Source organism: Pygocentrus nattereri, chromosome 28, assembly GCF_015220715.1.
Source record: "Pygocentrus nattereri isolate fPygNat1 chromosome 28, fPygNat1.pri, whole genome shotgun sequence".
Classification (NCBI taxonomy): domain Eukaryota; kingdom Metazoa; phylum Chordata; class Actinopteri; order Characiformes; family Serrasalmidae; genus Pygocentrus; species Pygocentrus nattereri.
Genome location: NC_051238.1, coordinates 3,151,912 through 3,166,190, shown reverse-complemented (window position 1 = coordinate 3,166,190; position 14,279 = coordinate 3,151,912). Strand labels below are relative to the sequence as shown.

General features: G+C 41.7%; 1 protein-coding gene across 2 annotated transcripts in view; it reads right to left on the bottom strand.

Annotated features, from left to right (window-relative positions):
- si:dkey-21p1.3 (collagen alpha-1(I) chain) overlaps positions 1 to 14,279 on the bottom strand; it is a 63,867-nt gene continuing 49,588 nt past the window's right edge. The window contains exons 47-66 of one of the 2 annotated variants that reach the window (XM_037535710.1): positions 13,675 to 13,782; positions 12,575 to 12,628; positions 12,332 to 12,385; positions 12,163 to 12,216; positions 10,930 to 10,983; positions 10,791 to 10,844; positions 10,656 to 10,709; positions 10,506 to 10,559; positions 10,351 to 10,404; positions 10,214 to 10,267; positions 10,084 to 10,137; positions 9,981 to 9,998; positions 8,707 to 8,769; positions 8,522 to 8,599; positions 8,276 to 8,435; positions 5,560 to 5,666; positions 4,154 to 4,225; positions 3,221 to 3,427; positions 2,203 to 2,214; positions 1 to 297 (exon numbers count right to left, since the gene is read on the bottom strand). In XM_037535710.1, coding sequence (XP_037391607.1) covers positions 223 to 297; positions 2,203 to 2,214; positions 3,221 to 3,427; positions 4,154 to 4,225; positions 5,560 to 5,666; positions 8,276 to 8,435; positions 8,522 to 8,599; positions 8,707 to 8,769; positions 9,981 to 9,998; positions 10,084 to 10,137; positions 10,214 to 10,267; positions 10,351 to 10,404; positions 10,506 to 10,559; positions 10,656 to 10,709; positions 10,791 to 10,844; positions 10,930 to 10,983; positions 12,163 to 12,216; positions 12,332 to 12,385; positions 12,575 to 12,628; positions 13,675 to 13,782 — 1,440 coding nt within the window. In that variant the 3' untranslated portion in view covers positions 1 to 222. Of the gene's footprint in view, positions 2,215 to 3,220; positions 3,428 to 4,153; positions 4,226 to 5,559; positions 5,667 to 8,275; positions 8,436 to 8,521; positions 8,600 to 8,706; positions 8,770 to 9,980; positions 9,999 to 10,083; positions 10,138 to 10,213; positions 10,268 to 10,350; positions 10,405 to 10,505; positions 10,560 to 10,655; positions 10,710 to 10,790; positions 10,845 to 10,929; positions 10,984 to 12,162; positions 12,217 to 12,331; positions 12,386 to 12,574; positions 12,629 to 13,674; positions 13,783 to 14,279 lie in introns of both variants that reach the window. The other variant, XM_037535711.1, reaches the window with a different exon arrangement.

Genomic DNA, 14,279 nt, shown 5'->3' with positions numbered 1-14,279 from the left:
AATAACTCTTTTTGGATGAATACACAAAAACAAAGAAACTCATATATAAACATTTAAAAATTACACCAACAAGCTGATAACAGGCTGAGTAACTGCTTCTGTAATGCTTCAGTAATGAACTCCACCATAAACGCAAAGTACACGTTCACTTTAAATCATCAACGAGACGAACTGTATTCTCCAAGAGAAACTACACGAAACAGGTTTCGCTCTGATCTTGTCTTACGCCACCTTGTGGCCTTTTGCAGCATGAAGAAGAAGCCACACTGGAACTAAGCCTTTGAGCTTAGTCCCTGACTAAGGGTCAGGGGAGACACAGAAGAGAGAAAAGAGTCAGGGGAGACACACAAGAGAGAAAAGAGCCAGGGGAGACACAGAAGAGGCAAAAAAGGGTCAGGGGGGACACACAAGAGAGAAAAGAGTCAGGGGAGACAACGAAGAGTCAAAAAAGAGTCAGCAGAAAAACAGAAGAGGGAATAGAGTCAGCAAAGAAACAATAGAGAAAAGAGTCAGTGGAGACACAGAAGAGAGAAAAGAGTCAGGGGAGACACAGAAGAGGCAGAAAAGAGCCAGCAGAGAAACAAGAGAGAAAGAGACAGCAAAGAAACAGAAGAGAGAAAAGAGTCAGGGGAGATGCAGAAGAGGCAGAAAAGAGTAAGTGGAGACACGGGAGTGGCAAATAAGAGTGAGCGGAGACACAAAAGAAGCAGAAAAGTGAGCGGAGACACAGAAGAGGCAGATAAGAGTGAGCAGAGACACAGAAGTGGCAGATAAGAGTGAGCCGAGACACAGAAGAGGCAGGTAAGAGTCAACAGAGAAAACAGAAGAGGCAGATAAGAGTGAGCGGAGACACAGAAGAGGCAGATAAGAGTGAGCGGAGACACAGAAGAGGCAGATAAGAGTGAGTGGAGACACAGAAGAAGCAGAAAAGAGTGAGTGAAGACACAGAAGTGGCAGATAAGAGTGAGAGGAGACACAGAAGAGGCAGATAAGAGTGAGCGGAGACACAGAAGAGGCAGATAAGAGTGAGCGGAGACACAGAAGAAGCAGAAAAGAGTGAGTGAAGACACAGAAGTGGCAGATAAGAGTGAGAGGAGACACAGAAGAGGCAGATAAGAGTGAGCGGAGACACAGAAGAGGCAGATAAGAGTGAGCGAAGACACAGAAGTGGCAGATAAGAGTGAGTGGAGACACAGAAGAGACAGATAAGAGTGAGTGGAGACACAGAAGAGGCAGATAAGAGTGAGTGGAGACACAGAAGTGGCAGATAAGAGTGAGCGGAGACACAGAAGAGGCAGATAAGAGTGAGCGGAGACACAGAAGTGGCAGATAAGAGTGAGTGAAGACACAGAAGTGGCAGATAAGAGTGAGTGGAGACACAGAAGAGGCAGAAAAGAGTCAGAGAAAACAGAAGAGGCAGATAAGAGTGAGTGGAGACACAGAAGAGGCAGATAAGAGTGAGTGGAGACACAGAAGTGGCAGATAAGAGTGAGCGGAGACACAGAAGAGGCAGATAAGAGTGAGCGGAGACACAGAAGAGGCAGATAAGAGTGAGTGGAGACACAGAAGTGGCAGATAAGAGTGAGTGGAGACACAGAAGAGGCAGATAAGAGTGAGAGGAGACACAGAAGAGGCAGATAAGAGTGAGCGGAGACACAGAAGAGGCAGATAAGAGTGAGCGAAGACACAGAAGTGGCAGATAAGAGTGAGTGGAGACACAGAAGAGGCAGATAAGAGTGAGCGGAGACACAGAAGTGGCAGATAAGAGTGAGCGGAGACACAGAAGAGGCAGATAAGAGTGAGCGGAGACACAGAAGAGGCAGATAAGAGTGAGCGGAGACACAGAAGTGGCAGATAAGAGTGAGTGAAGACACAGAAGTGGCAGATAAGAGTGAATGGAGACACAGAAGAGGCAGAAAAGAGTCAGAGAAAACAGAAGAGGCAGAAAACACAGAATAGATTAAATCAATCAATGTTCAGTAAAATATTAAACAGTCAAGCAACTATACGAGGAATAAACTCTACAGGAATGTCAGATTTTCCCTGAAGTCCTGTCTCTCAGTGGGAGTGCGGAGAATGCTATAAAAAGCACAGCGGTCCAAGCTCTGCTCTGAGGTTTTTCTCCCAGCTTTTGTTGCCGCCCACCATGCGGAAGTCTCTGATTGGCAGCAGCTCCATTTCAGAACTTCCTATCACTCTCACCTGCACCTGCACCTGTCAAACAGTGAAACAGGTGAGAAACTCCGAACTGTACATATTAACTTTATTAACTTTATTACACAATAAAACTTTCCTGATAGCAAAACCTTCATATTAACAGAGCAGAACAACACCTTCAGAGTAGAAAAACAGAGAAGAGACAGAAAAGAGTCAATGGAGAAACAGAAGAGACAGAAAAGGTTCAGTGGAGAAACAGAAGAGACAGAAAAGAGTCAGTGGAGAAAGAGAAGAGACAGAAAAGAGTCAGTGGAGAAACCGAAGAGACAGAAAAGAGTCAGTAGAGAAACCGAAGAGACAGAAAAGGTTCAGTGGAGAAACAGAAGAGACAGAAAAGAGTCAGTGGAGAAACAGAGGAGACAGAAAAGAGTCAGTGGAGAAACAGAGGAAACAGAAAAGAGTCAGTAGAGAAACAGAAGAGACAGAAAAGTTTCAGTGGAGAAACAAGAGACAGAAAAGGTTCAGTGGAGAAACAAGAGACAGAAAAGGTTCAGTGGAGAAACAAGAGACAGAAAAGGTTCAGTGGAGAAACAAGAGACAGAAAAGGTTCAGTGGAGAAATAGAGGAAACAGAAAAGAGTCAGTAGAGAAACAGAAGAGACAGAAAAGGTTCAGTGGAGAAACAGAGGAAACAGAAAAGAGTCAGTAGAGAAACAGAAGAGACAGAAAAGGTTCAGTGGAGAAATAGAGGAAACAGAAAAGAGTCAGTAGAGAAACAGAAGAGACAGAAAAGGTTCAGTGGAGAAACAGAGGAAACAGAAAAGAGTCAGTAGAGAAACAGAAGAGACAGAAAAGGTTCAGTGGAGAAACAGAGGAAACAGAAAAGAGTCAGTAGAGAAACAGAAGAGACAGAAAAGGTTCAGTGGAGAAACAGAGGAGAGAAAAGAGTCAGCGGAGACTCAGAGTGGACTGAATGCCACATTGTGTGCAGTGGTGTGAATGCGCAGCTGAACGTCTATTGAGTAAATCATACTGAATGGACACTGAGGCTGTTTAAACATTACCTCACAGCCATGTGTTGATATGCTGGCGTGTGCAGATCCGATCTCACTGGCTGAGTCTCCCAGGAGGTGAATCACGCTGGCCGTGTTTGTCAGACGGGCTCTCAGGTTGGCACTGGCAGGACAGGATATGGTCATCCGCTGAGAGGCAGAGTTAGTGTGTAAACGCAGAAACCTCAGCTGGACAACGTCAAGACCTGCATATTCAAACTGGGACACAGAGCAGTCCCGTCATTAAAGCGCCTCTATTACAAAACTAATGAATATTCAGCAATAAACAACAAACAGCAGCATAACAGTAAAGCCTGTGAAGCTGATACCACGTCATATTTGGAACACAGCGATGAAGAAAACCACAGAATATATTTCATAACTGACTGATATTTACATTGTACATATACTGATCACTCACAACATTAAACCCAGCTCCTTGTTTCTACACCCACTGTCCACTTTATCAGCTCCACTGACCATATAGTTTCACTCTGTAGTTCTACAGTTACAGACTGTAGTCCATCTGTTTCTCTGTATACCCTGTTCTTCAAGGGTCAGGACCCCCATGGACCCTCACAGAGCGGTCTGTGTTGTGCTGGTGTGAGTGAATCAGACGCAGCAGTGCTGCTGGAGTTTTAAAGACCTCAGTGTCACTGTATGTAGAAAATGTCATGGGCTGGAGGTCAGGGAACCAGCCCTGTGACCGGAAGGAGGTCGGTTTGATCCCCTCGGCCGACTGATGTGCCCTTGAGCAAGACACCTAACCCCCAACTGCTCCCTGGGCACTGTGGATAGGGCTGCCCACCGCTCGGGGCAAGAGTGCTCACTGCTCCCTAGTGTGTATGTGGTGTTTCACTTCACGGATGCAGTGAGGAGGTGATATTTCCCTGTTGTGGGACTAATAAGGGCCACTATTCTAAGCATCAGAGTGGGTGTTTTTACCTTGAAGCCATTCTGAATTTCGCTGAACCATTTCGTGTTCTTTCCCTTCACTGCAGGCCATTCTCCCTCAATCTAGAACAATCAGAGGCACATAAGCATGGTTTCATATATACGAGTGATCTCCAGCATCATAACATCGTAACAGAAAAGCTGCAAGCGATATTTCGGTGACTGTGTTTTTCCAATGCAGGGGTTGTGCTTGGGCTGTGGCCCCCCAGTGGGCTGCTGTGGTACTGCTAGGAGGCCACCAGCATGTTTTGTTCTTCATGCAAGACATCACAAAATAATTTAGAAAGATTTAACCAAAGCAGTCATTTTACACCTGACAAATATTAACGTTTGAAAAAATAAAACATGATAAATACCTAAACAGTCAGAGTCCAGATACACCAGCTAGACAAGGTCATACAGTTTATTCAGCTCAAGTCAGTGGAAAACATTCCTCTTTCTAATCACTTTGGAATTCATCCATCGTGAACAAATGGCTACAAATAGACCAATTTCGGAATTTTCTGCTGTTTATTATGCTGTGCAGTTATACAGTTGAGTGAAATTTGGTAAGCTACATGGATTACTGGACCATATTTAATTACATTTAGTACCAGTTAAATGTTCTTGTGGGCCGCTGAAGCTTTTGTGGTCAGCTGTGTGGGTCGCAAGTTGCAAAAGGTCGGGAATAATTGTCAACATGTTTGGTGAAAAGTGGAAAATTCCTCTGGAGTCTCAGAAAGGAAGTCTTAAAAACTGTGTATGTAGAAACGAAAGCATCTGCAAAACATAAACACTGAAGCATACGCTTACAAACTCGGGGTGATTAGTATTTGCAGGATCTTATTTTTCATTATTCCTGTGTAAAATGGCCAGTAAATGAAGCGGGGCAGGTGTCTTCACATATATACCTCATATACAATAGTTTCATATATACAGCATTACTGTTCTTCTGCTTCTTCTTCTTATTATTATTATTATACACTGATCAGGCACAACATTCTGACCGCCTCCTTGTTTCTTTGCTTATTGTCCACTTTATCAGCTCCACTTACTGTATAGGAGCACTTTGTAGTTCCTGTAGTTTGTATTTGACCCACCACCCAAATAGTACCTGCTCTGTGAGGGTCCATGGGGGTCCTGACCACTGAAGAACAGGGTAACAGAGTATCAGAGAAACAGATGGACTACAGTCTGTAACTGTAGAACTACAGAGTGCAGCTATACAGTAAGTGGAGCTGATAAAGTGGACAGTGAGTGAAGAAACAAGGAGGTGGTCAGTATGTTATGTCTGATCGGTGTATGCATGGTGCAGTCTGCAACAGAAAAGAGAAGGTGTTGATATGGAGCCCCCTTGTGGTCAGTCATTGATTGACTGGTGGGTATGTCTCTGTGCAGCAGTGCACTCTCTCTCTTACCTGTGAGTGGACAGGTGAGACACAGGTGAGGCCTCCAGCACTGAAGTTGCAGAACACACGCAGGGCATCGAAGGGACAGCCCTGATTAGGGTCCACATAATAAGGGCCTGCGAGGACAGGCAGGAAGTACATATAAATAAGAGGCCATTCCCAACATGCAGATAAAATATTCCAATCACAATATTGATTTCCACAGAAATAGCAAATGTGAAGTGCACAACAACTGACACGCCTAAAGGCTCAAGCTTCATTAAGAAACTCATCAATAAACATACAAATAAGTGTCTGGAACCCAGCCAATTTAAATAAAGGTACTTAATTTATCATCGGCTCTGTTTTTCCTGCGTTTCCTGCATTAAAGGATTCTGACCTAATATCTAAATATTCTAATAACGGATTCTAATAATATATTCTTACAGGTTTCAATCAGTACAAATCAGTACAAACAGAAATGTATGAATGCTAGATGTGTCCAGAATGATGAACATGGAGAGAAGTTCTACTAAAATGAATAAACACTGACTTTTAATTATCTAACTGTTTGCTAATGATTGTTAATAATTTTGTTAATAGTTATACATGCATTAGAAAATGCTTCCATTTGAATGATTAACCATTGACTGACATACAAATGAACCAATAAATAAGCAGAATTGTAGAAATAGAATCATTAATTATGGTTTATTAATAATGATTATTATCTAATACATACAAGTCAAAGTGTATAAGCAAGTTTCCAAAAAAAGTTGGGACGCTGTGCAAACTGTAAAGAAAAATAAAATGCAATGAATGTGCGAAACATTTAAACTCTAGGTTTCATTGAAAAAGCACAAAGACAACATCAAATGTTGAAACTGAGTCCTTTTGTTTTCTGAAAAATATTTGCTCGTTTTGAACTTGAAACACCTGGTAGTTGATTGGCAACAGGTCAGTAACTTGATTGGGTGTAAAAGAGCATCTCAGAGAGGCGGAGTCTTTCAGAAATGAGGTGGAGGGGGGTCACCACTCTGTGAAAGACTGCACCATCAAAAAGTGCAATAATTCAAGAACAACGTCACTCAACATAAAACAGCAAAGAGCTTCTGCTTTTCATCGTCTACGGTACAGAATATCATTAAAGACTCAGAGAATCTGGAGAAATCTCTGTCTGTGAGGGACGAGGCTGAAAGCCAGTATCTGCTGGCCGTGATCTTTGGGGCCTCAGGCAGCACTGCATTAAAAACAGACATGATTCTGTAGTGGAAATCACTGCATGGGCTCAGAAACACTTCTGTAAACTATTGTCTGTGAACACAGTTCATCACTGCATCCACAAACGCTGTTAACCTCTAAAACACAAAGAAGAAACCAGATATAAACAGGATCCAGAAACGCTGCCACCTTCTCTGGGCCTGAGCTCATTTAAAATGGACTCAGGGGAAGTGGAAAAGTGACCTGTGGTCTGATGAATCAACATGGGGGAGAGTCGTGGGCTGGAGGTTAGGGAACCAGCTCTGTGACCGAAAGGTCGCCGGTTCGATCACCTTGGCTGACAGTCCATGACTAAAGTGCCCTTGAGGAAGGCCCCTAACCCCTCATTGGGCGCCATGGACAGGGTTGCCCACTGCTCCGGGCAAGTTTGCTCACTGCCCCCTAGCGTTCACTAGTGTGCATGTATGTGGGTGTTTCACTGCATGGAGGGGTTAAATGCAGAGGTCTAATTTCACAGTGTGCAAACACAGAGACAAATGGGACTAAATTCAATTTGTTTTGGAAATCATGGACACTGTGTCTTCTGGGCTAAAGACCACTTGGCTTGTTATCAGTGCACAGTTCAAAAGCCAGTATTCATGATGGTTTAGGAGGACATTAGTGCACATGGCATGAGTGACCTGCACATCTGTGATGGTATCATTAATGCTGAATGATATATACATGTTTTGGCAACATCTGCTGCCGTCCAGACGACGTCTTTTTCAGGGAAGGTCTTGATTATTTCAGCAAGACAGTGTCAAAACACATTCTGCACGGTCTACAGCAGCATTGCTCCGTATTAAGAGTCCAGGTGCTAAACTGACCTGCCTGCAGTCCAGACCTGTCACCACTGAGGACATTTGGCACATAATGAAAAGAAAAATAATGACAAACCCAAATTGATGAGCAGCTGAAATCCTGTATCAAACAAGACCAGGAAACATTTCACTTTCAAAACTACAGCAGTGTATCCTCAGCTCCCAAACACTTAGAGAGTGCTGTTAAAAGAGGTGATAAAACACAGCGGTAAACAGGCCCCCGTCGCAACTTTTTTGCGTAGCAAGCAGAATCGTCTGAACTCCGATGCTGTTTTCCCCTAACTATCCTGGTTTTTCAACTGTCTTTTGTCTCTCTGCCTTCAACCTTTTCTGAATAAAATATCTCTTTCATGTCTTGGCAGTTTCATTTGGCGTCACTATGATGACAAGCTACACTGAGGGGGTGCTATATATACAGTACAAAACAAAGAAGCTGGTCGAGTCGAGCTGAGCCAAGTCAAGTCAAGCTGGTGCCATGCAGGACAAAGCAGCATAAGAAACAGACTGAAAAAAAGATGTGTTTGCTTCACTGTGACATCAAAAACCCCTTTAAAGTCTTCTACAAAATTTTCCACGATCTTGCCTAAATGGTGTCCACCGACCAGGCCTCCTGTCCAAAGTGTAGGTATATTCATGTCTGTTTTTAAGGAAACTTTCACACTTACCATCAGTGAAGTGGGGATAAATAAGCCCTAACTCTCTGCAGGTGGTGGCGGGGCTGTCCATGGTTCCCTGAGGCCAGCCGATCTGCTCTAATGGACTTCCCTCAACAGACTCAACAGAGCTCCGAGTTCTGAGCGTTCTCAAAGACTTTACCTTGGTTTTCTGAAGGGGGGAAAGGATTCGACAAGTGTGAATCCAACCTAAACATCAGTGACGGACCACATTTCTTTGATTGAGCGCATACTAACTTTTTGTGATCCACTTTTGTGTTTCATTGGTAGAATGTGTTGTAGTGGTTTCCGTGAGCCAGGAGCACCAGGTTTCCCCTTAACAGAACATGATGGGATCGGTACACCATCAGCAAAATGTCAATTACATTGAAGTCCTATTAACTTTTACTATGAGTTTGTCTCAAACAGATTGTCCTGCATACCGGTTCTCCTTTCTTTCCTCTCTCCCCCTTTGGTCCAGGTAATCCTCCAACGCCCTTCATTCCCTGTTTAAGGTGATGAAGTTTAGATCAGCATTAAGGACTTTCTGCAGAACTGATACAGTGCTGTGAAACAGTCAGAGACAACCTGTCATTTATTTAATTTCCAGTCAAAATGCCATTAAGTACAATTTTTCTATTTTTCAGTATCAACATTTACATGCAGCCTAATAATCTGTTAATAATCCAACTAATGGCTCAATCGGAATAGAATACATACATGAAAACACCTCAATTGGAATAGTCTAGTCTGATTGAAGCCATTTGCAATACAGTTTCTATCCGATTGAACGAAGTGGGTAATCCTGTAATCCGTTAAATAGAAGCATAATATCCGTGTAAATGCCTGTATCTGATTACATTCCCTATCAGAACATGTAAGTACGTTTTGTGCATGTGCATCACGTCATAGTGAAAACAGAGAATTCATAAACTCATAAAAGACAGCGGTGGTCCAGCTTATGTGTCTCAGAACACGACGTCTTCCTCTCAGCCTACTTTAATAAGGACATGTGAAGGATATTTTCCTGAGTCTGACATCATTTTAATTAATTCAATTTCAATTTAAGCAATTGAAAACTCAAGCAGGCCAACTGGAAACTCATCTCACTCGGACTGGACTTCCCGTGATGTTTGCTGTCATGGTAATGTTTAATGTTAAGTGGTTCTCCACACATGTGCGTCATTTTGGATCAGATTATTTGTAGTGGCACATGTAAATGAAGATTTTCATCAGATTGAGGAAACAGAGTTTTGAACAGAGTGTTCATATAAACACCTCAGACTGAATCTGTAATCGGTCTCATTTTCTCTGTAGCTTATAATCAGTTTTGGAAATTCCTTTCTCACTTTTCTTATGCAAGTGGACTGTCTTATATCTAATCTCACAAATATCTCCTGACAAATGGACTGGAAAGGAAATAAATGAAGGGCTTCTGACCTCACACCCATGGCCACAGCAGATAATGTACAGTAGTTTGTGTAATGTAGGATTCATGTCTAACATCACTACATTTACTGGAAATCGGGTACAAGCAGTGAACCAACAACACTCCATATGGGTCTGCAGTGTTGCACTTGTTGTCCAGTCATGTACACTCAACTAACATTTTGTGGTCCATATTGTGTTTCATTGGTAGAAACACAAAACTGATTATCAAGATTATTTTAAAGCAAAATAAAAGGAAAAACCTCCTCCTTAGTGGGACCACGCTAACCTTCTTTCCAAAAAGACCCTGTGAAGGAAAAACAGGACTTTTATTAGACCAGTTCAATCATGCTGAAAATGAACGAGACTGCTTATTTCACCAAGTGACTCACAGGAACACCGGGGAATCCTGGCCAGCCTGGAGGCCCACGGAAGCCCACATCACCCTGAAACAGCAAAAACAACTGAGAAATGCAGAAAGCATCCTAATTGCTACTCACAACAGTGCATAAGTTTGATTACCTGTTCTCCTTTTGGCCCTGGTGGGCCCACAGGTCCTAACACACCTTGTTTCCCCTTCCAAAAGAGATTGACATTGAAAGTAAACCTTAGTAAAGCCAGCAGCGAAGCATATGACATGCTTAATGATAAACAAATACCTTCTGTCCTTGTGGTCCAACACATCCCTGCATGCCACTAGTACCAGGAAATCCCTGAATACAAAGCGATTTGACAATAAACTGTCAACCTACAGAGTGGATTCAATACTGCAATCAAATAAGCTTTAGATTTGCTGAAGAAAAGCAGATGGTACCTTTGGCCCTAGAGGACCAGTGCTTCCTTTCTCACCTCTAAGACCAGGAATGCCCTACATTAAAAATGACACACAATCTGAATTTGCTGTATGTATGAAATAAGTTTTGATTTAGTTATGATTATGTTCTCAGCTTTCATTACAATCTACCTTTGGTCCGACTGGCCCTGGAGGGCCAGGTTCTCCTGTGTCTCCAGAGGAACCCTGCAGAGAAAGTTCACACACGATGAAACTTTGGCTGACATAATTACAAATGCTTAATTTGCATGTGGCATGTTTGTGTACCTTGGGTCCAGGCACTCCCTGCTTTCCCTGTATCCCAGGAGCTCCAGCAGGGCCCTGCGCATTAGTTTTATACATTACACAATAAATAAAATATTTATCTATTTTGGACAATTAGCTTTAAAAACATTCACCCACTCACTGGACTGCCAGGCTGTCCAGGTCTTCCTGGGGGTCCTCTATGTCCAGGACCACCCTGTAAATGGATATTGATGAGTACGTTAAGTGACCCTTATTAGTCCCACAAATGGCGAAATTTCACCTCCGCATTTAACCCATCCATGAAGTGAAACATCACATATACACCAGTGAGCACACTAGGGGGCAGTGAACACACTTGCCCGGAGCGGTGGGCAGCCCTAATCACAGCACCTGGGGAGCAGTTAGGGTTTAGGTGTCTTGCTCAAGGACACCTCAGTCATGGACTGTCGGCGCTGGGGATCGAACTGGTGACCTCTTCCTTCTGGTGACAGAGCCGGTTTCCTAACCTCCAGCCCACGACTGCCCCCAGTCATATCACTACTGATGAGTTACTACAGTCTTAGCAAAAAGGGTTCTTTAACTCATTACAATAGTGGAGCTCTTTTTGGTGCTATATAGTACCATTTTTGATGGAAATTGACCATAGCATTAGTTAAGCCAGCCACAAATCAAACTCAGGCCCCAATCTCTAACCACTGCCTGCTATGGATATGACTCTGTAAATTTATCAGGCGCTTAGTTAAACTTCTTTAGCCTGATGGATGTATTTTATGCATGCACATACCACGGCGTCATCTAATTTGGCTGAGAGGGCGTATACAGAAGAACAGCAATCGTCTCAGGACTGAGCCTTGAGGAACCCCCTGTTCAGAAATCTAACAAAGAGAATACTAAATAAAAGAGTGATCCAATTGATCAAATGCTACACTGAGATTGAATAGGATCTGCAGATGCAAGAAGAACACTGACAGCTCTGACCACGCTAGTTTTAATAATTGACTGGAGAAGATCAAATAAATTATAACACTGGCGGATTGCTTATTGGTGATGATGCATTCTAGGGTATTAAATAATAAGTAAGAAATAAATGGGAGAGAGGGAATAAAATAGAATTTTTTGAGGCTGGTGGGGTTGGAAATATTATGTTATTTGTTGAGGGGTCTAGGCCAGGTTTTTTACAATGAAAGACTTTGGTTAACCCTCTGGGGTCATTGAGGACATTTTCTCAATTCTCTATCTTCTTAAATTCGCTTTTAAATGCACTTCCATTTGTGTTGATCTTTTCCCATGTAGCTACAACAAAACTCCTGACTGGGGTTGCAGATAAAATGTGATAAATGTGATGGGGAAGAGTCAATAAAGCCAATAAAGCCTAATCTACAAATTAACTCACTGGATATCCTTCATTGCCAACAACTCCAAGCAAACCATCCGTGCCACCAAGTCCCTGAAATTAAGCAAAATTAAGCAGAATTATGAAGTATATGCCATCTCTTTAATCAGATAATGTGTAAGGCTTTGAATTGATGTTCTGAATTGGCAATTCTGACATGGATACTTACAGGTTTTCCTGGTTCCCCAGGAGGGCCTCGTTTTCCTTTTGGGCCTTGAGCTCCCTTCAGGAAAGAAAGGATAATAACAATAATAGTTCTAATGTCTTTAGAACAGATAATCTAACGATGATGTATTCCTGTTGCTCTTTAGGAGATCAAATAAGTATTGAGAATTACATTCAAAGAGCACTAAGGAAATATTTAACATGTAATAAGGAAATAAAGAATGAATGATGATCAAATTTAACTCACTGTTTTTCCAGCCATGCCTGTGTTGCCTTTTTTCCCAGGAAAGCCATTCTTGCCCTTAGTGAGAAACACAAACACTGATTCCCTCAAACACTCCTCTGTGATCAAAAGCCTTTCACTACAGTTTTCCTGATTTTCTGCAAAGGCAAATGACTGACTGACTGACTGACTGACTGACTGACTGACTGACTGACTGACTGACTGACTAACTAACTAACTAACTAACTAAGGAATGAACAAACTAATGAACTAACTAATGAACTAAGGAAATAACAAACTAACTAACGAACTAATGAACTAACTAACTAAGGAAATAAACTAACTAACTAATGAACAAACATACTATCTAATGAAATAACAAATGAACTAATGAACGAACTAACTAAGGAACAAACAAACTAATGAACTAACTAATGAACTACGGAAATAATGAACTAAGTAACTAACTAATGAACGAACAGACTAACAAACTAATGAACTAACAAATGAACTAACAAACTAACTAACTAACAAACTAAGGAAATAATGAACTAACTAAGTAACGAATGAACAAACAGACTAACAAACTAATGAACTAATGAATTAACTAACTAAGAAATTAACAAACTAACTAACTGAGGAACTAACTACTAACAAACTAACTAACAAACTAACTAAATAACTAACAAACTAACTAAAGAAGTAACAAAATAATTAAAGAACTAACGAAATAACTAACTAACTAAAGAACTAATGAACTAACGAACTAACTAATGAACAAAATAACTAACTAACTGACTAAAGAACTAACGAAATAACTAAAGAACTAACGAAATAACTAACTAACTAAAGAACTAATGAACTAACGAACTAACTAATGAACAAAATAACTAACTAACTGACTAAAGAACTAACGAAATAACTAAAGAACTAACGAAATAACTAACTAACTAAAGAACTAATGAACTAACGAACTAACTAATGAACAAAATAACTAACTAACTGACTAAAGAACTAACGAAATAACTAAAGAACTAACGAAATAACTAAAGAACTAATGAAATAACTAACAAGCTAACTACCAAACTAACTAACTAAATAAATAAATAGAACTGGTGACTTACCTTTGGCCCTAGCTGACCTTTATTTCCTAGGTCCCCTGGAGGTCCAGCAGCTCCTCGTCTACCTTTCTCTCCAGGAGGACCCTTAGATCCTGGAGGCCCCACTGACCCCTAGAGCCACAGAAGCAGAAAAGGTCATGTGACTTGTTTAACCATTTAGCCACAGACTTTCTCACAGCTACTTGATATCGACAAGGTTCAAACTTGAGGCGCTGATCTTTCTGACAAATTGTTCTGTGATACTGGCCATGTTATGGTGATTATGCTGCATTATTTTTATATGTTATTCAGCGTCATAACTCGACATCAGCTGAGCCAGAAGATATAGATCACTAGATGATGGTGTAATATCACCAAGTTACAGTTACGTTTTCAAGTGTCACCCCTTGGAACTGAGTTGCAGGGCAGTGGTTGAGATCTTGCCTCTGAAATGAGACCCTCAAATAAAAAGAGCATCACTTCATTAACAGCTACCAGCGCTGCTCTGTAGGCGACCCTGCCCGTCTGCAGGGACAGCAGAGGAGGGGAAAGTTCAGCTCCTCACTGCTGGGCTTTAGTTACATATTAGGGATCATACGCCTTCAAAGAGGGGGCAATTATTTATTATC